The sequence below is a fragment of the Calypte anna genome, chromosome 20 (assembly GCF_003957555.1).
Source record: "Calypte anna isolate BGI_N300 chromosome 20, bCalAnn1_v1.p, whole genome shotgun sequence".
NCBI lineage: Eukaryota > Metazoa > Chordata > Aves > Apodiformes > Trochilidae > Calypte > Calypte anna.
This window is the reverse complement of record NC_044265.1, coordinates 1,641,087-1,664,048: the sequence shown is the minus strand read 5'-3', so window position 1 is coordinate 1,664,048 and position 22,962 is coordinate 1,641,087. Positions and strand designations below refer to the sequence as shown.

The 22,962-nt window shown below is 50.0% G+C and overlaps 1 protein-coding gene across 1 annotated transcript in view; it reads left to right on the top strand.

The window, feature by feature from the left end:
- The first annotated feature begins 8,105 nt into the window (after nt 1-8,105).
- LOC103539826 (rho GTPase-activating protein 39-like) overlaps nt 8,106-22,962 on the top strand; it is a 57,343-nt gene continuing 42,486 nt past the window's right edge. Inside the window, exon 1 of the mRNA XM_030463014.1 lies at nt 8,106-8,189. Within this exon, the coding sequence (XP_030318874.1) occupies nt 8,179-8,189 (11 nt within the window). The 5' untranslated portion in view covers nt 8,106-8,178. The remainder of the gene's footprint in view (nt 8,190-22,962) is intronic.

Genomic DNA, 22,962 nt, shown 5'->3' with positions numbered 1-22,962 from the left:
CACAGACATTTACATAGTACACAGACATTTACATAGACATTTACATATTTACATAGCACGATTTTTTATACACAAGAATACACTTACAGGATTTTTCTTCGGGCCCCGCAGGACACTCAGCTAAGAGCATCAAGGGGGCGCCGAGGGGCAGTACAAAACACACTTATACAGGATTTAGACATAGACATACAGGATTTTTACAGGGTTTTTCTTCGGGCCCCGCGGGACACTCAACTAAGAGCATCGAGGAGGCGCCGAGAGGTTAGAGGATTTTTACACAAAAATATAACTTACAAGATTTAAACATATAACTTACATATAACATATAACTTATTTTACATATATTTTTAGGGAGAATTCTCAACCCTTACACGTATTTTGGGGAGAATTCTCAACCTTCTTTCTTTCAACCTTCTTTAAGGGGAATTAAGCATACCCATATATTCGCTCGATGTCAGCCCCTTTCTGGCAAAGTGTCCGCAAGCTGTCTGAGCACTCTTCACAAAGTCTCTGCAAATTGTCCCAGGCACTTGCCCTCTATTCCGGGGTTTCTTTCCTCATGGGCCTCGGGATTTAACCCTTCCTCATGGGATTTCCCTCTACTCAAGGGCTTAGCCTAGGCATATTTCACAAAGTCTCTGCAAGTTGCACCAGGCACTTTTCACAGAGTCTCTGCAAGTTGTTCTTCTAGTTATTATTCTCCCTCCTGTATCTGCTCTTCTGGCTTGGTTTCCCTCTGTTCCAGGGTTTCTTTCCTCATGGGCCTCGGGATTTAACCCTTCCTCATGGGATTTTCCCCTCTGCTCTGGGGTTTCCTGTCCAGAGAGCTTGTTGATCATACCTTACAGGGAGAATGTTCTTGCAGTTTCTGTGCCAGCTAGGTTTTCTGCAGGCTGCCCGCATTCTCCACCAGATGAAGCAGGAGGAGCCCTTCTTGCTCCTAGGGCTGATCCTGAGGCCTCAGGGTTTAGCCCATTCCTGGACGATGTCCTAGGGCTGTTCCTGGGGCTCCGGGATCTACCCCTTCTTGCCTGCTCCTGGGGCTCCTCGAGCTGTGGGCTTCTCCATGCTCACTGAAGAGTGAGAGCTGTCTCCGTGGGTGTCAGCTGCTCTCTTATTGGCCCCCTGCTCCTGCACATGCTCAGGAGGGAGGCCAGACACAGGTGAACCCACACCCACTCATCAGTAACTCAGGGCACCTGGTCCTGTCTCACTACACGCTAGTTAAGCAGAACAGTAACAATCGGATGAAGTTGCTGATAAAACTCAGGCAGATTATAGTGCAAAACACTTTGACAGGATCTCAGACAGATATCTGAATGATGGCCCCAGAAAGAAATACCCCAGCAGAGCCCCTGCACTGGTGACAAATGGTTTAGGTGACCCTGTGAATCTGCCTGTAACCCTGGAGTCCTGACTGTGGGACTTTCCCTCCAGGTTTACTTCCAGAAATCAGGATTCAATTAGTTTCTCAAGGCTTGTAAGAAAAAAAAAAACAAACCTATCAGACTGCAGGATTAGCTTGAGGAATTACAGGTTCTGTCTGTGGCTAAAAAATAACCCCAGCTCTTGGCAAGTACCTCCAACAGTATTACACTGTCTGGCACACACATCAGCCACAACAAAGCCAGAAAGGTCAGGCAGGGAGTGGGTGCAGGGAGTTAGTGACATGGGACAGCTGTGTCACCACTGCTCACGTTGCTGTCTGTGTGGAGGTGGCAGTGCCAGCTCAGTTCTGTGTCACCACCCTTTGCCACCCTCCTCTTGCCAATGTCCTTCGCTCTGGGCAGCTGGGGATGGTGGGACTTGGGAAGTTGACCCACATGAATATCCCTGTTTTCCTGTGGGGCTGGAGGGGTAGCACCAACCCAGCTCCTGCCTGTGGACTGATAGTTCCCTAGAGGATGTAGATTGAAAGCAGCAGAGTTCTTAGCAGACAGAAAGGGGTGGGAGAGGCTGTGATGGAGTAGAAGTTCTTTGGGAACCTGTTACCAGTGTGGTGACAGGGATATAAGCACCTCATTATGGTGAGTTTTGGTGGGAATTTGGAAGCAAGGCAGGCAAACCTCTGCTGTGGACATCATCCTGACCTCTGCTGCCAGCAGCCTCAGAGCTCAGCTCATAGAAAGTGACCCAGGAGCATGGTCATTCCTTCCCACGTCTGCCTAGCTTTGGGACAAGGATTACCCAGGACAGCAGAGTCAGTCTCCTGGTTCATAAGGAACATTCCCACCCTTGCCTTTCTCCCATTTTCTCCTCCGGGCCCATTCTGATGTGGGGCTCTGCTCCTCATCCTCATCCCAGTGCTTGTTGGATCATCCATTGGGCCAGTTCCAGTTACCAGCCTGGCATAATCCCTCCTCACTTCTGTTTTGTGCCAGCCCAAAGAGCTGACGTGGTTCACCCAGGCTCATATCAACACCAGAAGCAAGACTCAGAGCAGCAGGAAGAGCAGGACTGGATGCTTGGGGAGCCCTCTGCTCACTTCATCCATCTCATCCTTCTTTCTCCTTTAAGGGCTTTTAAATGCTGCATCTGATGCCCTTTCCCTCTTTGCAGCCCTCCCTCTGAAAAGGCAGAGCTCTCCTTTGCTGCAGGGAGCTGGAGCCCCTCCTGCTGCTCATCCTCTGGCTTCCTCAGCAGCCAGTGAGCCAGGGTAGCAGGGAAGGTGGCAGAAACCTCTCCTGTAATGTTTTTACTCACAATCTGGTTTAGAAAGCAGGAAAGGAAACAAAGAGCATTTGCTGCTCCATCTGTTTCTGTGTCCCATGCTGCTGGGCTGCAGCTGCTGCCATTGCCAGGCAGTAACCTGGCTGCTTCCTCTGCTTGGGGGCTAAAGGTGGAAAGATGGGAAAAAAGTGGGACAGGATGATTTTTTAAAAGCCCCATGGCAGAGCATCTGGCTCGTTATATCAATTTACATCATGCCCACTATATAAAAGTCTGCTGATTGCTGCTTAAAACCACATGCTTTTACAAATGGCCAAGTATCTCCAGCCAGCTCTTTCCAAAGGACAGTCCTGAGCTATTTGATACCTTCGGTCAGCTCCAAAACACAGACAGGGTTAATTAAGAGCAGGGATGTTTTTTCTCTGCCTCATACATGTTAAGACCATTTGTCAGAGAGGATTGTCACAGCACACAATGCAGAGAACCTCAGCCAGCAGCTCCTGCATCCAGGGCAGACTGGGCCTATTCAGGGAGGTATTTGAGACGTGATAGCCCATGTCTGTGCTCTGAAATAATGGAGAATTCACCACATCAGCCACCCAGCTTGACCCCCAAGCCCCCAACACAGAATTACATATGTCTTGATCAAAAGGGACCTTTGTAGGATCCAGCTCTTGCTTGAAGTGAGACCATCACCATTGCTAGATCAAGCCAACCACAGCTTTGCACAACCAAACCTTGAAAATCTCCAGGATCCCACCATCCATGTGGGTGAACTCTACCCACTAGTCAGCCCAGCACTTTCTCATGTTTTCTTGTTGATGAAAGAGCTGCCCATGGTGAGAACCCTTGTCCCCATGAAGGCACTCAAAGCCATAGCTTGGTGGTACTTTGACATGTTTAATATACACTTGCACAGGACAGAATGTTTTCTGGTATTATTGGCTCCTTCAGTTCAAGAGTGCACAGAGCTGCTCCTGCTCCCCATCCCAGCCTTGGGGACTCGTGGAGGAGATGACAAGCAAGCTGAAGGTGAAGTAACAGCATGGCAGTGCCATACCCACCAGGCAAGAGGAGCAGAGCAGGTTTGGTGATAGCAACCAGGGCCAGCCATGGTTGGGGGGCTGCTGGCCTAGTTGGCCTAGTTGGTGGGGAAGGGTCAGCAAGGGGCCAGGCTTGGCACAAGCTTCCCTGGAATATAGCAAAGGTGGGACCAAGGGAGAGGACCAGAGCTTAACTGCAGGTCCTGAGTGGAGTAGGGAGCCCCTGAGGAAGAGTGTCCCCCTCTTCCTCCCACCATCACTCCTGAGGTTGCAGATGAATGACCCGCCAAGCACTTTAGGTCTCTACTCCCAGTATCACCAGTCTGTCCCCAACACTGGGTTTGTTTGCAGCCAGTTGTAACTCCCCCCTTGTTGTACACAGAGACACGGTGGGGCTGGTTGCAGGCTGTGCAGCCCATTCTGTCAGCAGAAGCAGAGCAAGGGCAGTATCTGCTGGCCCAAACCTCTGGGAAAATGCACTGGCTGGGCTCACAGCTGGAACACATCTGTGTGGGCATTGCCCCAGCTCCTCAGCTCAATATGTGCTGTCAGGGAAGCATCAGTGCTACCCTGAGGTCTCCTGAACGTCACCATCACCATCACCTGTTCTCCCACAGCCAGAGTTGAGGAAACCTCCTCCTGCAAGGTCCTCCACCTGCCATTTCCTGACAGGGAGTGTGTGCAGAGCTACGAGCTGAGCAGCTGAGCAGCTTCATGACAGGGGGAGGGTGCACAGCTCCAGACACAGATTCTTCCAGCTGGGAACAGCATCTGAAGAAACGTTTGGAGCATGATCTCAGGGACCTGGCTCCTTTTGCAGTTCTTCAGTGGCAGTTGTAGGAAATAGCCTTCAGCCAACAACAGCCAGCAAGGGAATACTTTGGCCTGGAAACATTGATCGTATATCTCTTAATTCATCTTACAGGGATCTAGTGTTCACGGCCTCAAAGTTCAGAAAGGCTGCTGTTTCTTGTAGGCAGCATGGGTATGTTACTAGCAAAAGCACCAGGGTTTGCAACCCTGTGTTCTCAGAGACACTGCAAGCTCAGTGCAGTGCAGTTCTCAGACACACATGCAAGCCATGCTCTCAAAGGCTGTTCAGACACTTCATGTTCACCTGCTGCCAGCTCTGTGTACTGATGACAGGCACCATGACTACTGGGCTTCATCTTCCTCGTGTGTCACAGAGGGACCCACCCGTATCACCTTGTACCAGGTACTGCTAGCAGAAATTTTTCTCAGCCCATGACTGCCTGAACTGTGAAAATTTTGGAAAAAGTCACTGCAGGGGGACCACAAAAGAAGATTTTCCCATAGCTGCTTTGTTTTTCCCCTCTGTGATTTCTCTCCCCCTCCGTGAGTCACTGGTGTTGACATAGCTCATGTCCACCCGTGCTCCCTGGCTCTCCAGAAGAGATGAACCTTGCTCTGGCAGCTTTGCACTGGTGTGCAGCCTCACAACCATCTATCATGCCTGGTTGGTGAACCCCCTTTTGCCCAGGCTTCCTCTTCCAGCAGTGGGAATCTCTGCTCCCAGGAGTGTCAGCAGGTACCTGATCATCTTCTCGTGGGGATGTTCTGCCTTCATGGTGGTTTCCTTGCTCTTTGTTTTGATGCCCATAAAGTCATGCTGCATGACTTTATGTGAGACAGCAAAGGGCTGCCAGCATGTGAGTAGGACTGATCTGAGATGTCCTCTCAGTGTCCCCTCTGCATCCTCAAATGCCCCCAGCTTGCTCACTCTGGCCTCAAGAATCAGGAGGTCTCTTAGCACATGATGTGCAGATTCATGTCCCAAGAGTTTTAGCCGCAGCAGATAAGCTATGAAGTTAAGAGTTCTCCAGACAGCTTGCCAGCATGGATTGAAAACAGCCTACACATTATAATCAAACCCTGAAATATGCAGAATTAAATCAGGACAGAAAAAATGAGTGCTCATCTGGTCTCTCCAGCTGCAGCTTCCCATGTACCACATCACATCCCTCATTTTGAGGGGTGCTGGAGCTCCTGCAACTTCCTATCTCCTCATCTTCTATTTTTAGTCTGTCCAAAGGCTCTTGCTTGCACAGCCATGTCAGTCAGCCTGTTAAAGTTGTTGTACACCAAGTCTGTATCACAAGAGCCCTGAACAGAGGCTGTCAGGCTGCTCTAAGCATTTTCCCAGCAGTGCTGTTTCCCTCACACAGGTACAGCCTTTATTGGCAAAGGCAAGTGATATCTGCACCCCCACAAGAAAAGGTGCCAATAGCTACACCAGCAAACTTTTGTTTCCAGCTCAGACCTGGTTTAACTCTTCCTTTCCTTCACCACAACATTCGTCCTCCCTTGCCTGCTCTCCCACAGCACCCCAGGCATCTCCAGCAGCCCCCAGGGGCCCCTCTCCCCAGGACCCTTCTACCCCCACCCCCAGCAAGAGCTGTGCAGCTGTGTGTCTGCCAGCAAGTGGAGTGGCCATGATCTCACTGTCTCTCTATTTGTTATTTAAAAGTGCAGTGGGACTTTCACGTGGATGTCTTCAGATTAAGTTACTCTGAAGTTCTTCAGGAGAGCCAAAACACTGTCTGCAAGAGAGCAGCATGAGCACGGTATGGCTCTGTGCAGGGACCCTGCCCACTCGCTCCCCCAGAGTGATTCATAAACTGAACAGACTCATTTCTGACTTTAGCAGAAACTTTCTGCATGCATTTTGGCCATCGAGGCCAAAACCCCCTCAGTTGGTGGCAAAATCCACCAAGTATCTGTCAAGTCTTGAGCCCAGTCAGAGGAGTCTGATGCATCTGGGCAGCTCATCCCCCAGGATTTGCCTCCACAGGGGGCTGTTCCTGTTGAGGAATAACAGGACTCTGTATGAAATTTGTTGGGAGCAGTGCTACATGGCAGCAGTCGCTGAGATAAGAGGGGCTCTGCTGTGCCTCCATGCTCCAAATTGGTGGCTGACAGAAGCTGTAGATCAGGGTTGGGTTATTCAGATGGCTCCTGCTGCTCAGGGAGCAGAGCTCTACCTTCTCCTGAGGCCTCTGAATTGCTCTGGGTATGCTGATGGCTGATCCCTGCACCCATGGGGGATGCACCTGCTCTTCCTGCACAGATTGCTACATGCTCAGGACAACAGTGAACACAATAAATCCTCATAATCTGCCCAAACAAAATTACCAGGGAAAAAAAGAGGGCACTTCTGGACAAACCCAGATGCATGGCAGCCTTACACTACAGGCTCACCACCACACTGTGACCCATCAGGGACAGCCCCGTATCCAGCACAGGTGAAAATGTTTTTCTTTTTTGATACTCCAGGCTGGTTCAAGTCCCACTTGCCAAAGCCGTGCTTTCCATCCCAGCTCTTGGTGGATGTCAGGAATAATGGGGGGCAGAGCAGAGCTGTTGAGTACTGTGCCCCAGTACTGATACCCTGACAGCTCTGGGCACCACGGGTGGCAGTGTCAAGGACACGTCACGGGGATAAGCAATTTACTGGGACAGCTGTGATCCAGAACCAAGCACAGGTGACATCTGGGACCTGCACCCAGCACAGTCTGCAGGTGTGTGACCTGTCTGCCCTGACAAGAACTGCACAGCACCCATGACGGGTGGTACGGCTCCTTCCCAATTAACACAATTACAACAGCAGAACATTGCCATTGACCTGGAGCTCAAATAATCATAGAATTGTGGTGGTTGAAAAAGACCCTTAGGACCATAAAGTCCAACGATTACCCCAGCACTGCTAAATAACCCGTGTCCCTCAGCACCACATATCCAGGGCTTTTAAGTCCCTCCAGGGATGGGGACTCCATCCCTGCCCTGGGCAGCCAGGGCCAGGGCCTGAAAACCCTTCCGGGGAAGAAACTGTTCCCCAGCCCCTGGCACAACTTGAGGCCGTTCCTCTTGTCCCATCCCTTGTTCCTTGGGAGCAGAGACCAAACCCCCCTGGCTCCAACCTCCTCTCAGGGGGTTGCAGAGATCCAGAAGGTCTCCCCTCAGCCTCCTCTGCTCCAGGATCAACACCCCCAGGGCCCTCAGCCCCTCCTGGGCAGACTTTGTGCTCCAGACCCTTCCCCAGCTCCGTTCCCCTTCTGTTCTCCAGCTTCGCTTCTCCCCTCCTCGTTTCCACCCCTGGGGCCGGGCCGGGCCGGGGCAGGTGCAGCAGACGGGCAGGCCGGGGCCGTGCAGGGACTCGGCGGTGCCGGGGGCTCAGTCGGGCCCCGGAGCGGCCGCAGCCGCCGCCAGGGGCTGCCCTCACCCCGCAGTCCCCGCCGCTGCCGCCGGCCCCGGGCGCTGCTGCCCGCTCCTCCCTTCCCCTCCCCTCCTCTCCCGGCCCGGCGCGGCGCGGCGGCCCCCAGCAGAGGGACCCGGGGAGCGGCCGGGGGTCCCCGGGCCGGGCCGCACCGCCCCCGGGCGGGGCCGGGGTCGGGTTTCACATCCTGCCCCACTGGCGGGCAGAGCGGGCGGCGCGGCCGAGAGGGCCATGGCGGAGAGGTGAGAGCGGCCCCGCGCACCTGTTGAGGCGGCGGGAGGGAGGGAAGGAGGCACCGCGGCACCGCCGGGACGGCGCGGGGAGCGGGACGGGGCTGGGTCGCACCTCGGCCCGGGGAGGGGGGTGACGGGCGAGCCGTGGGTCCCGCGGGCAGGTGAGGGGCAGTCGGGCCGGGCCCTGGGGAGGGAGAAGATCCGGGCCGAGGTGGACCGACGGACGGACAGACGGACAACTTGTGCGGGGAGCTGCCCCGGCTGCCTCCCGCCCGTGCCGGCCCGTCCGTGGGGGAACCTCCCGCAGCCGCCGCGCTCCCCGCAGGGCCCGGCTCCAGCCGCAGCCCGGACCGCGCTGTTCGCAGCCCCGAGCGGGGCTGTCCTGGCCCTGACTCCAGCTCCCTGGGCCTGCCCGGGTCTGGGTCCTGCCCGGGTCTGGGTCCCCACTCCCCCGAGGGGCTCGTCAGAAGCAGCCTCCGATTTCGTGCCCGTTTCGGACCGGGCTGGCAGGCTGCGTAGGTTGTTCCCCGTCTCTTAAAAACCCAACACAATGACAAAGTGACACCGTTTTCCCGGTGGAACACAGGACCGACTGTTTAGCTCGTTTTGCTGGCGAGGGGTGACCTGGGGAGGGTTCGCTCCGGCTGGAAGTGGGTAAGGAGCCGGGATCACCTGTTGGCAGTGAAAATGGAGGGCCAGGTAGCCAGGCCAGTTTCCCAGGCTGCATCCTGCTTCCGACAAACGCAGGCGGATTTTATGGCTCCTCTGAATAACTCCATTCAGAGAGTTCCTTCTGGGCGCTCTGCACCTCGGCTCTGTGGCCAGAAGTGCTTGAATTAAGTTTGGCTCTGGTGGGAGGAGGGTAAGGAGCCTGGCAGAAGCACTGTCCTCCCCATGGCTGATAACAGTTGCTGTTGCACTGTTTTGCCAGCGTTTTTTTCCATCCTGTATGAGAAACTCGAAATGATTTAACATTCCTGTGAGTGAGGGCTCTCCCCAGGGGCAGCAGATTTCAGCTGGCTTTTCACATTCTCTTTGTCTGGGGGAGAGGAGGGAGGGCTGTGCTGGCGTTTTGCCTGGTACCTTGGCGACAGTGCAAGGTGTTGGAATGATTTTTTATTTTTATTGTGTTTGAAGTTGTTTTGGGTGTTGTTGTGTTTTTTTGCTGTTTTTCTGTTTGTTTCTTTGTTTTTTCCTGTCTCTTCTGCATCTTTTGCAGCAGAACACAGTTTAAGTTAATCGGGCAGAAGGACCCTCTTGAGGAGGGATGGTAAATCCCCTGGAGAGTGGATGTAGAATACCAGAATTCATCCAGAGCAAAACAATTAGCACAGCAGCATGCTCTCAGTCTGCCAGCAGAGCCACTCACAGCAGCTCCTTCTGCCTCTCTGCTTGTGACAGCCAAGGGCACTCAGCACTCGGGGCTGGAGGATGCAGGTTCCAGGGGATAAACTGCAAAACCTGACAAGGCCACCTGGATTTGGGGCTGTGGTTCCACTAGCCAGTCCAGCTTCTCGAGCTGGATTTTGGCATAATTTTTCTAGCATATCCTCCCTGACTGTCTCTTTGGTGTTTTTCAGTTTGGTGTTTGCTGGGCTGATGAGACAGCTCATTCCTATCAGTTGGATGGAGGCTGTTGGGAATGATGTTGAGTTCACAGTGGATATAGGAATGCAGGTTGTGAAGCCAGGTTTTTGGTCGGATAGTTCACGTGCCTTCTGTATTCACAACAGGTTTGCTTAGCTGAAACAGATGTCTTGGCCTTAGCTGGGATCATGTAAGCTACAGGGAAATGGAAGTGTCCTGGCCCGGTGCATTTTGCAACCAGTTATGGTTGTCTGTGGGATGTGAAATGCTGCTTTCAGCCTGCCTGTTACTGGATCTGCAGCTGAAAAGCCTCCTGAGAGACTTGCACGTTTGATGTGCCAATGTGATGTGCAGGATTTGGTTTGCTGAACGCTGCCATGCTTTAGGGGCACAAAAATCAAATGCCTCCCATTCAACTGATTTACTTGATCTCTAGAAAAAATGTACTGTGCTGTGGTGCAGAGATGAAAGGAGGAGAGACTGAGGCTCCTGTAGTGAAGTGCCTCATGGGTAAGAAGGCCTTGCAGATTTCTGTGTTTTGTATCTGAGCTTTGAGGCTGGTTTTTTTTTTGGTTTATTTTTAAATCAATCCTACTATTCTTCAGGGATTGGCTTCACAGGACTGGGGCAACTAACTGCTGGCAACCAGGTAAAGTTTAGTAAAACAGGGAACAGGTTTTTTTCCTATAGAGCCATAGAAGAAGAACTATTATCATCGTTGAGGGATTGTGGGAAGGATTGCACGATTTCAATCAGCTTTAATGGAATCGCTTCTGTAATTAAAGATAACAAAGCATAAACTGCCAAAGGATTCTGGCTTTTTGGCCCGTGGGGGGGTGGTTGTTTGTTTTTTTTCCCCTCTTGGCAGTGCAGCTTAATAAATATTCATGAGTCCTTTCTTTGAAGTTGCAAAAGGATGTGTCATATCTATATTTCTTGATAGGTAATGCATTACTAAGAATACTACCTGGTTGCCTTTTTATTGATGGAGAAGAAAGCTTTTCGTTTGGACTTGCCATTTTAGCAGCATATTTTTGGCTATTTGAATTTAAAAGCCTCAGGGTGTGAGCAGAGGGAGGTCTTGCAGCCTGCACCAGTACTGGGGGTTGCTAAAGTCCTGTTAGCTGGGTGGCAGGAGAACTGGGGGTGATATTGAGTGTGCTTGTTCAGTGAGAAGCCTGCTGGTCTGGCTGACCATTTATATTGGATTAATATAGATATAAAGGATTCTCACGTTTTATGTTCTGATTACAAGGAAAACTCTTAGCATTATTATTGAATCTCAATATCTTGACTGTGAGTTTGTTGCATGTAATTAATTCCGATTGCTCCAGGCTTTATTTTGTCTTTGCCTGAATACTGGTTTCTGTGTTTTTTCAGAAGTTTTAATTTAGGAATGAGTGAAGCCTTCCACGCTCTGTCAGCCTGCCCTGGAGCTGCTGAGGCTCCTTGTGTCTGCAGCTTTGCTGCAAAGGGGTCTTATGGTTTTGGCAGAGCATCTGAACCTCCTGCTGTTGTTCAGTGCAAAGCCCCCCACATCCTCTGAACTGGTCTGTGTGTCCTGTTCTGCTTTACCCTCTTGTTAATTGGCTTAAATAAGGCTGTGAATAAACGTCCTCTCTGAAGCTGGCTGTGACCACAGAAGCTTCTCCTCCCAGCAGGTTGTCCTGCTTTCCTCTGCTGGATGAGCCAGTTCCTGGCTGAGTGTTGTGGTAACTCACTTCACAGTAAGTGCTCTGGGGGAGTGAAGGTCTCTGCTTGCTCTCTGACAGCAGTGGAGATAAGTGCAGGTGGGAGAGTTTATCAGCAGCCCGACCACTGCCCCACACTGCTGCTGTCATCCCTTCTCTGACTGGGCTGCTGGAGCTGTCGGTGAACTTGCCAGGGCAGTTTCCTTGGGATGAAATGGTTTAGGGGTGAAAGACTGACTGGCATTAGGTGACACCAGGAGGGTGTTTTTGCTCCAGTATCTCTGCTGGCAGAGGCAGAAGAAGGGTGATAAGCTGTGATAGACATCTTGTCCAGCATCACTGCAGTATCCTTTGTAAGCTGCTCCCATCAGCAGGCTCAGTGTGGCCTGGAGCTAGCTCCTGAGGTGGGGTTGTGTTTGACTCCGTGCAGATAAAAGCCTGGTCCTTGGGAAACTCCTTCAGACACACCAGAGTCTTCTGATGAAAACTAATCAGAAGTTCAAAGGAAAGCAGCATTTCCTCCTTCCCTGTGGTCTTCTCTTCCCAGTGTCTCCATTCCTGTCACACTGCTCAAATGGCTTTCTGGTGGATGATGCAATTAGGAGGAGATGCTTGCAAGCTTTCAGCAAATAAATACGTCAGAATTTGAAGGGCTCCACTTAGGCTCCATCAGTTCTCCCCAGGTGGAGTGCAATTATCTGTGCCTTGTTGTGACATGTACACTCTTGTGTTTCTTTAAAAATCCCTCTGGGCAGATTCAAATAGTTAGTGAAGTGCCTCTTATTTATAAATTTCAGAGCAGACACTGGGATTTGGTTTAGCTGGATTCTCAGAGGGTTTCTGAGCTCTGCTGTCATCATTTACACATTTGATGTTAATTCCTGCCTCTGTCAAGGTGCACAGAAAGGCACTTCCCTCTTGGGAAGGACAGCTTTTATGATCAAGCAATTTCTTGCACTTTTTAGTAGCTTAGTCATGAGTGTCCACTGAAGCAAGCTGTCTGGTTGTCTTTATACTTTTCATGGGGAAGAGTAGGCTTCTGCTTTGGGCAAATTCTTAAAGCAGTAGTTTTTTGGAGTGGCAGGAAAGTATTAACTAAAGCTGCAGATGTGAGCTCCATCTGGCTTGAACATCAGGAACATCAGGTTGTAGGTTGAGAGCAAATGTTTTTGAACTTGGTGTTTGTCTTGTGGGAGAATGGGAAAGATACTATTATTTGGGATATATTCTCTCATCCTAATTGCTGTTCCAAGTGTTTGAGGTTACTGATGTAAGGAATAACAGTGTTTTGTATTTCCAGTTGAATATTCATCAGTGAATTCCAGTGTAGCCAACCTCCAGCTACCCTCCCAAGCTTTTTTCCTTCTTTGTAATCAACTGCCATTTTTTGGTTATGCAACACACAGAGCCAAAAGGGGTTTGGGAAGCTTATAATGAGGATGCTGAAGATCCAGATTTCTTGTGTGTAAGAAAGCATGGACAATGAAAATGAGTCCAGGATCCCCAGGGGAAGAGTTGGTCTGGCTTGTGTAGGAGCTGGAGGTGTTGAGGTGTGTCTGGCCTCCTGCAGTTATGTGCTTCAGGTGAAAAAGAAGGATTTGAGTGGGACAATACCAGCTTCAGAACCATCCCCCCCCTGAAAAAAACAAGCTGAAAGAATAAAGGACTGGAGATGCTGAGGCTATTTTTTTTCAAGCTCTTTACTTGGACTTAAGGTCTTGTATGAAGTTCTGCTGAGAGCTTTATGCTGCAGACCACTGGGAACTTCTGAAATTGAAAGATCTGCAAAAATTATTCATTGACACCTTTATAAGCCACCAGAGGCAAATAGAAGGCTGGCTCTGCACAGGGGATATATTTTCTTACCCTCTCATACTCTGCTTGTGCCTAGCTCCCTGAGCCAAGCTCACTCTTGGCTTTGCTTTCCTCCCTGGAAACTGCTCTGATGTGGGATGAAACAGGGGATGGTGGGTGAGTGCCCCATGCTTGCTGCACATTCCTGTTTCAGCCCAGAACAGAGCAGTTCTGGCCCTTTCCAAACTGACCCTTTTCATAGCCACAGGGTTTATGATCTATGAAAAGCAAACAAACCAAGTGAGGGGGTGGGGGGGAACCTCAGACCTGCACCAGGCTCCTTTGTGTGTGTGTGAGGTGGCAGCTGGAGGAGCTGCCACATGGGGCTTTGCTGTGGCAGATGGGGCTGCTTCTGCTTCCTACCTGGGCAAACAAGGTTGCTGCTTTCTGGCTGGAAACTTGTTCCAGAGGCAGAAAGGACTCAGTGTAGTGGGATTTTGTGTGGGCACCACGAACCCAGTGCCAGGTGTGCTGTAGCAGGGGTAACTTCTTTGTTTGGCGAATCTGGTTTTTCTGTTTGGTTTTCCTTGTGTTTGTTTTTTTCCCAGAAGAGTGACAAAGAGGCTTACTGTGTCCATCACCAGTGAGACCAAGAAAAGCCCTGCACAATGCTGCCCAACGAGTTGGGAATGAGCTCAGCAAATGCCCTTTCACCACATGGAGTTCAGCTGTCTTGGTTATTTTGACTCTGAGGCAGAGCAATGTCTTGGCTGTGGGTTTTCATCTGTAGCAGCAGCCAGGACTCAGTTTAGGGGAAGGATAAATTGGCGTAAAATATTTTCAGTAATAAAGCAAAGTCAGAGAAGAAGTTATCATATGAGACTTTATAGCTAAATAATTAAATACAGAGCCAGGGGATGCAATGGGTGAGCAGTTCTGTGTTGTGTTGCCTGGAAAGATGCCACTCGAGGGGCTGTGCCCAGACCAGGTGGTGGATGTTGGCTGCAGTTTTTGGTGCCTCGGGGTGGCTGGCTTGGTTTTATTGTCAGGACCCCAACCTGCTGCAGTCCTGGTTGGTGTAGCTCATCTGCTGGTGTAGTCCTGCTCCCTCCCACAGCCCTGGGCTTGTCTCCCAGGTGCTTTTGGGGATGTGTGGGCAGCAGCAAGTGCAGGGTTGTTTCCAGACATGGGGAAAGCTGTGGAGGGTCACACACTGTGCTCCAGGATCTGAGTCTCCCTTATGTGCAGCTAAACAGTAACTCAAGGTCCAGCTGTTAGTTTCAACACGTTCAGTTTGTTGTGAAATTAAATGTCCTATTTGGTCCTCTTCTGGTCCAGAAGCTGTTTCCTCCTCGTGTATATTGTAGTTCTTTGATAATTACAAATGTCCAGCTGTATTTCAGCCACACTGTCTTGATCTAATTTGCTCCCTAGCTACAGTAATTAGGTTTGGAATTTTTTTGGTTTTTTTATTGGGCCTTCCAGGCATTGCTGTAAGCTATGGTAAAGGGAGATGCTCAAAGTGTTTTATGAGTTCTTGGTGATGAATAAACATCAAGTGAAGCAAAGAGAGATGGGGAAGGGGGCTGTGAGCTGAGGTGCAGAGCCCGGAGTGTGGCTGGCATGAGAAGAGCTTACTGTATGCCTGAGGAAAAATGCTGAGTATGTTGTGATATGGAGGTACAGTTTCTTAGCAGTTTCTACCAGTGTAATACAATGCTTAGCCTGACTGGGATGTGGCTGAGTTGCATTCAGTCAGTACAGTAAAATGAGTGTGAAGTGTTGGGGCTTGGAGTTGGGCTCTGGGCTTGGGTCAGTCCTGCCTGCAGTCCTGCATTAGAAGAGTTGCAGTTTTGGCACGGAATCTCCTTATAGTCCGCCCCTTGAATAAGCTTCTCCAGTTTTCAGTGAATTAGTTTTAAAATCAATGAAAATGAGGGTGAAAAGCAAGTGTCATGGTGCTTTCTGCACTGTGGCTTTAGAAGCTTCTGAGGAAATGCTTGGTGAGTTGGTGGTGGTCTGACAACTCAGCCTGAGTTCATTGAAGCTGTAATTTGAAATGGGTCCAAAACATTTGTTTGAAGTTCTGGAGACTCAAGGCTTTTCCAGAGCAGAAGTCTGTTTTGGGGAGGCAGTAAGCATAAAGGATAAGAAAGACAGTGATCCTCCAGTGTGAAACTGTGCACTGCCACCCTCGTTTCTTCTGGCCCTGGGTCCCATCACCAAAGTGGTTGAGTTCACTAAAGCAAGAGAAAACTGCTTTTTAGTTAGCAAGCTGGAAAGTTTCCATGTGGGAACCGAGGAGCTCCAGTGTCCCTGTGTACTGGGGGTACACAGAGGGGACCCCCTCTTTCCAGCAGCAGCAAGGCACTGGATCTGCTCTGCTCACAGCACACCCCAGGGTTGTCATCAGTTCCCCTCCCATGGCCCCTCAGGCTGCCTTCAGCCACTGTACTGCAGGGGTGACTTTGGGTGTGTTGTTAGGACTCTGTAAAACCCTGTGAAAGGAGGAGGCTGGCAGTGAGATGCTGTGGAGGTAGAGACACTTAGAAACACACAATCCCTGACTCATTTTGGTTGGAAGGGGCCCTAAAAATCATCCAATCCCAACCCCCCTGCCATGGTCAGGGACACCTCCCACAGCCCAGGGTGCTCCAAGCCCCATCCAACCTGGGCTGGAACACTGCCAGGGATGGGGCAGCCACAGCTTCTCTGGGCACCCTGGGACAGGGGCTCAGCACCCTCACAACAAAGAATTGCTTCCTAAATGTCTAACCTAAATCTTCCCTCTTTTAGTTTAAAGCCATTCCCCCTTATCCTGGTTTCCATGTCCTTGTCAAAAGTCCCTCTTCAGCTTTCCTGGGAGCCCCTTCAGGTCCTGGAAGGTGCCCTGAGGTCTGCCCAGGGCCTTCTCTTCAGGCTGAACAACTTCAGCTCTCAGCCTCTCTCCATCTGTTGCTGTTCAGGTTGCTCTTATTGAAACAAGGAGAGCTGGAGCTGTTGGTGATTTCATCTCTTATTGAAACAAGGAGAGCTGGAGCTGTTGGTGATTTCAGCCTCTCAGGCTCCCACAGCTCTTTCCTGGCAAGGCAGCTCTCAGGACATGATGGCAGAGTCCCATCCAGCACTGCCTCTGACAGCTGCTTGAGCAGTATTTGATCTTGGAGGCATGAAATAATTTGCTTTTGTCTCCATTTGGATAAGGAAATCTGCTGAGAAAGAGGAGCTGCCTGTGCCTGGGGGAGGAGAAGTTTTCCAGCAACTGTGCGTGCTCGGTGTCCTTGCTGTGAGACTACAGGGAAACTTCATCCTGGGCTACTTTTCTCTGGCCACCCTGCTGTCTCTGGGGTGTGAAACAAAGACTGCAGGTGGAGCAGGGTGCTTAGCATGGTGATCACCACATTGCCCCCTGAAACAGCCCACGGTTCAGCTGGAAATGTGAGAACGGGGGCCTTGCAGGAGTGGGGGTGATGGGCCCTGGGTGCTGAGCTGTGCTCGGGGCATGTTGACTTTGGGCTGCATCCTGCACCAGGAGGCTCTTTGTGGAAGAGCAGAGTTTCCTATTTGAGAGTGTCTCCTGATACCACGTACATCTTGTACTCTGGGCAATGAAATAAAATCCCTCCTGCAGCTGCCGGGGCGGCTCCGTTACCACTGTCCTGGCAGCGTGTGCTGTGGAGCTGGGCCCCCAGGAACGGCCCTGAGGTGGGTGGGGGATGTGTTCAATTCCTCCTGCCTTGCTCAGTCCTCTGCTGCTCACAGCAGTAGTCACTTCTTCAAGTGTGGGGAGGGTCAGAGAGCAGGGAAATGTCTCATAGGGCTGCCTGCACTGCTCTCTTGCCTTTCACATCCCAACTGGACCTGAGATAAACTCAGGGATTCCAAGGACTGCAGAGAGAATTTGAGGGACTTTTCATTAATTAACAATATTCCCCTGAAATTGCCATTTTGGGGCAGATAATTGTGGTAGGACATTGTGCTGCTTTGCACAAAGGGCTGTAGGTGTAAACCCTCCTGAGGGTGCAGCTGTGGGGAAGGCAAATGACATCTGTGAGGATGAAAACTTGATGGTGAGATGTGTCTGTAGCAGGGCTTTTAGACTGCTCTGTTGGGTCCTCTGCCTTTCACTAGGACAGGGAATATATGGCCTCATGGACAAGGAGCAATGTCAGTGGGGTTGGCTGTGAAATTCAGGTGCTGTTGGGGGGACATTCAGGGAGGCAACCGTGTCATGGCAGAGCTTCCATGCTGCTTGAGATGTGGAAGAGGCTTCATCCCTTTCAACTTCACACCTGCCAAGCTGTGTCAGAAGACATGAAGAAGAGGAATGAACAACTGGGAGATGCAAACTCTCTGTTGTTTCTTGTGCCTCAGGCAAAAACTGAGCAGTGAATATTTAATTTGTTTTAAAATCTAAAAGCTTTTGCTGACTAAACCTGTTTGATAACAGTTGAGCTCTGCCTCTTGTCTCTGTCAGGACCTTGGCAGAGGCTGTGCTGGCCTTGACCTTGGCTGCAGCTCTGCACTCAGCAGTGCCAAAACCAAGGGAGAAGTGCCAGGCTGTGGCTGCTCCCAGGGAGGGAGGCACAGCCACTGGGCACTGCTCTCCTGGCATCTCAGCTGGCATATCCTGGGCTCCTGGATTCCCCCGAGCAGGAGAAGCCTTTCCCCTGCTGCATCTCATCTGGTGGGTGCCTCAGAAGGTGCTCTGGTCACATAAGGTGTTTCCAGCTGGAAGCACATCTCAGTTTGGGTACCTGAAAACTGGAAGTGTGCAGTTACCTGTGGAACCTCAGCACTCGTGTGCCCAGGGAGGTTGCGGTAACTCTGAGCCCCTGGTTATGGGCTCTTCTTGACTGGCAGCATTAGTAAAAGTAATGAGACTTATATCTGCCCTGCCACAGAGCTAGTGTTTGCTCCTGAGTCTGCTAAAAAGGGGCTGTCTGCTGGTGTAGTGGTGCCCTGATACTTGTCTGCCTTGTAGGGCTCTGTCCCTCTGCTCAGGAGTAGCTGATAGGACCAGAGGTGGAATGGGAGGTATGTGGTGATGGCATTGGCTGCTCAGAAGGATTGAATATCACCACTGAGAAAACATCCAAGTCGTTTTGTTGTTGTTCTTTTCAAGGAAGAAAACAAAAGGCAATGTGCAGGGCAAAGAAGGCTGGTGGAGTGAGATGGATGTTGGTCAAAAAAGGGGAAGCTATATCCATACAAGCAGACCCAAAACTGTATATATTTCAGCAGGTTACGTCAAAAATAAAATAAAGATTCAGAATAAGACTCTTGAAGAGCAAATTTGTGTAATATGATTAATTTTCAAAACCTTTGGGAGGCAGGCAGGCAGCAGAAGAGACCAAGGTGTGAGAGGCATGGAAGATAAAGTCATCATGGAAAAATCTGAAGCATTTTTTGTCTGTCTTGGCTTCAGTGGAGGAGCTTTGTGGCTTTGCAAGCTCCAAGCTCACTACGAAAGAGCTGTCTGAGAAGTTGTCTCGCACTGAATGTCAGTGGAAATAACTTTGGAACAAACAGAAACTGATAAGAAGCTGTAAGGAACAGATAGCGTCTGCTCAAGAGTGCCATAAGATCTTAAATCTGAAATTGCTGAGATACTTTTGTGTGTATCCTGTTGCTTAAGTGCCCTTGGTATCACAGAAATTGATGGTGGCAAATGCGATGGCATTTTCTGAAAGAGGAGGATCTGGGGGAAATTGGGGAGGGTCACATCAGATGGCTCCAAATTGTGGATGGAGGGGGGCAGTGAAAACCCCAGGTTTGCAGAGGATCCTCAGTTCCTTCAGGTGGTTGGATACCTCACTGAAGGTGAGGAAATCCAGGAGGATGTTGCAGAACTGAGCAAGTGGACAAATAAATGGCAGATGAACTTCAGTGTAGGAAAATGTGGGGTACCTGTAGGGGAGAACTGCACCAGGCCTGTATGATACTGAGCCTGGAACTGGTGGTTACAGCTCAGAAAGGACCTTGGAATCATCACTGTCAGCAGTTCTCTGAAATCATCAGCTCAGTGTGCAGTGTTAGGGCAATAAGTTCTGGTTTACATCAGCAAGAGAGATAATAAAGCATCATTTCACCTCTTTAACACCTTGGTGTATATCTTGGGGGCTGCACACAGTTCTGGTTTCTGCATCTTGAGAAGGACAGTGGTGGTAGAGAAACTGCAGAGAAGAAAATTAAAATTACTTGGGGACAGAGCAGCTGTCTTATGGGGAGAGAGAAAAAAAGGTTTGTGACTCCTTGGTTTGGAATAGAAGACTGGAGTAGCAATGATTAAGGTATACAGAATCATGTGGAAGCACTGACCAAGTTGCATTTTATCTACCAAATGTTGTGGCACTAGAACCAGGGGCACTTGGTGAGATTGAGATTGGCTTAAAGCAGGTAGAAGGAAGTACTTTAATTTTCAACAACGTGGGATGAACTTCTGAATCTGTTGTTCTGCTGGGCTGTGGATGCAAAAGACACAGCAAGTCTAAAAAGCATTTGGGTGAACTTATATACAGGCAGTCTGAAACAGAGAGTGAGAAGAACAGCCAGGGATGTGCCTTTAGCATCCATACTGCAGGTGTGGTTCTGGGAGTGTAAGGAGGGAGATGGAGAGAGGGTCTGACCAAGCTGATGTGCTCTGCCTGGCAAACCTCTCCTGTCCCAGCTGTAGACAGGGTGGAGGGGCAGTTGCTTTCTCCCAATATGTGTATCTTAGGTTCCTGAAAATTTTCAGAAACCAGAATTAAGCAGGAACATGGATAGATAGGGAATGTTGCAGGAGAGCCAGCATGGCTTTGGGAGACCAAAACTGAGCCACCTGGCTCTTAGCAGTACTCAGAAGGTATTTGCAAGCACATGGGTGATCCAGGGGAGTGGTCTACAGGAGCTCTGAAAGGTTTCAGCAAAGGGTATCATGGGTGATGGGTGATGAAAGCCCATCATGGGTGAATAAATGGTTAAAAACCAGGCTATGAAGATGAGAAGTGGAGTGCCAGACTTTGCAGAGGAGGGAAGTCCCACGGGAAGCCACGCTGGGATCTCTGCTGCTTGCAGCCTCTGTTAGTGACCTAGAAAAAGGGATGAAAGTGGTGGCTGGTGAGGTGAGAGCTGCAGTCCCCATGTACAGTGATGGGCCCTGAGCAAATGAGGTCAGAAATCTTGAGCACTGCAATTCAGGAATGAGGCTGAGGGTTGCAGGTGTTTCTGTGAAAGCATCAGCTGGTGTTGAGCATCAGGCAGAAGGGGAAGAGGAGGTCAGGAACACCAAAGGGAGAAGCAGAGAACAGAATGGAAAAGTCATGACAGCACTGTGGTCTGCTGTCAGATTAATATGGAGTGTTGGGTAGTCCCATCTTAGGAGAGCCCTTGCTCCTAACTGCTGGAAGTAGAATAATGCCTCTGATTTTTTTGCTCTTCTTTTTTTTTTTATCAGTGGCAAATACTGTGTCCTGGAGGCAGATGAGCTCTGTCTAGCTGCACAACAAACATAAAGGGGAGTCTAATATGGTCCAGATCTTTGCCCCAGTCCACTGGTTATGCTGTAAAAGAAGGACAGGGAGAGCACTGCTTGCTTTCACCTCTGTCTGAATTTGCCTTTTTTTTTTTTTTGCTGCCTTCCTTTGCCACTGCTGAAAGTGAAAATCTCAATTTTGGACTGAACACAAGCTAATAAATGCTTGAGTTTTGGTGAGAGAAAACAAAAGGAACTTTTTTTGGGCACCAAATCAAAAAGTAAATTGTTCTCACACCACTGTTCACTGTTACCATGTATAGCAATTACTGCCATGGCAACAGATATTTTCAAGATCCAGCCAAGATCTTCCAGGGCTGCAACATAACTTCTGATACTTGCTCATTGTGGTGCTATTTATAACTGTGTTTCCCCCCCCTCATAGCCAGGAAGTTTCTTCTTCCTCATGTACCAAACGCCAAGGGATAAGCTCATTTTAAATCAATTGTGGGGAGAAGTGACACTGGGGATTTCCTGCATTTTTTTTGTTCTGGAGATCCTGTCTAGTGCTGCCAGCTCTGCAGCCACCTCCTGAGCTGAGCTGGGCTGTCTCTCTCCTGCTATTTTAAGAAAGCCCAGTCTGAATTTTTTTATTCCTTTTTTTTTCCTTCTTTCTCTTCCCCCCTGAAACCAGGACAAACAAATGACACATATTTACTCTTCCAGCTCTGCACAGAAGCTTAAGTGTTTATTTCAGGCAGACTTGGTCAAGGGGAGAACCTGCTGCCAATTAAACATTATCTGGGCCAGGCTCTGATCCGCATGATGTCTTTACTTGTCTCTCAGTCATGTAAGGAAGATAAACCCTGGGTATTCAAGTCTGCAGTTCAGCTGTTCTTGTAGGTGAATTTAGCTATGTTTAAAAACCCCAAGTGCACATCCACCTTTTCCCAGCTGCATTAACATGCCTGTGTGAATCTCCTTTGAGTTGGAAGCTTGTCAGAAATACCATCACCCTGTGTTTTGGCATCTGCCAAGGAGCTGTGGAAGAGTTGGACTTGTCCTTCTGCTCTTTCTGGGTGATTCCTCTCAAGCTTGAGCATCTGTGATGCACCGTGGTGGGTGAGGACAGGGGTTGTGAGTCCCTCCCCAGCTCTGGTGCTGGTTGTGCTCAAGTCACAACTGTGCAGCCCACCAGTTCCATCCCTCCAGAGGAAGGAGTTGTTTTGCCAGACCAGTCTCCTCTCCCCAGGGAGACTTTGCTTTTCTTCTTTAGAAGTGTAGCTACTAACTGTAAAAGCCTCCCTGCCCCCTTTCTCACCAAGCTGAGAGCTAAAAGGAAGATGCTCTATGAGCCCTCTGAATTTCCTTATTTTCTGGTGCTTTCAAGTCTTTCAGCTTCTTCTGATGTCCATGTCTTTGACGTCACCCTTCCCCAGATCTCCTTGAACTACTGGATAGACAGCCTACTGTCCTCACCAAAAGAAAGAGATGGAGTTAGAACATGGATTCTTTTATCCTATCACCCTGCCTAGAAGAAATGACCCCGTGCCCTGCAAGAGGTTGGTCCCAGGCAAGAGATGACACAGTTGTGTCTGCAGGGAGCGACTCGTCCTTCTTTTCCTGCTGCCCTCCTTGTTTCTCAGGGGGGTCTTGGGATGTGGCAGTGCTGGAGGTGCTGCCAAGGGCCAGCAGGACACGTGCTGGGTGTCAGCCTGGCTGGGGTGGCACCGACTCCCACCCCCCAGATGGTTTTTTCTCCTGGACATCTCCAAGAAACAGCTGAGACCCTTTTTGAGAGCCTTGGGTGACTGCCACAGTTATTCACCACTAACTGGCTTCTTGCTGACTCTCAGGAAGGTTAATCCCACCTTTGTTTCTGTGACAGGGAGAGAGCAGAGGCAGATTTTAGGCTTTAACTGGTGGTGCTTTGTTCCGACACGCGGGATTGCAGAGATGTTCAGTTTCAAAAAGGCTGTGACTGCGTTTTAAGGCAAGGGTGAACGGCTCAGTCTTTGTTTCTCGTTAAATCACGCCAGATCTTGTTAATGACAAAGGCCCAGGACTATAGATAACTCGTCTTTTTGTTTATTTGGCATCAGAAGGTGTTACTATAGTCACTGCTAACCTTACGGGCACGTGTGTGTAGGGCACAAAGCGGGGTTGGAGCTCACGGGATGTGACTCCTACCCACACTGGAACCTTTTGGAGACAATTGGGAAAAGAATGTCAGTTCAGGGCAACACTTACACAC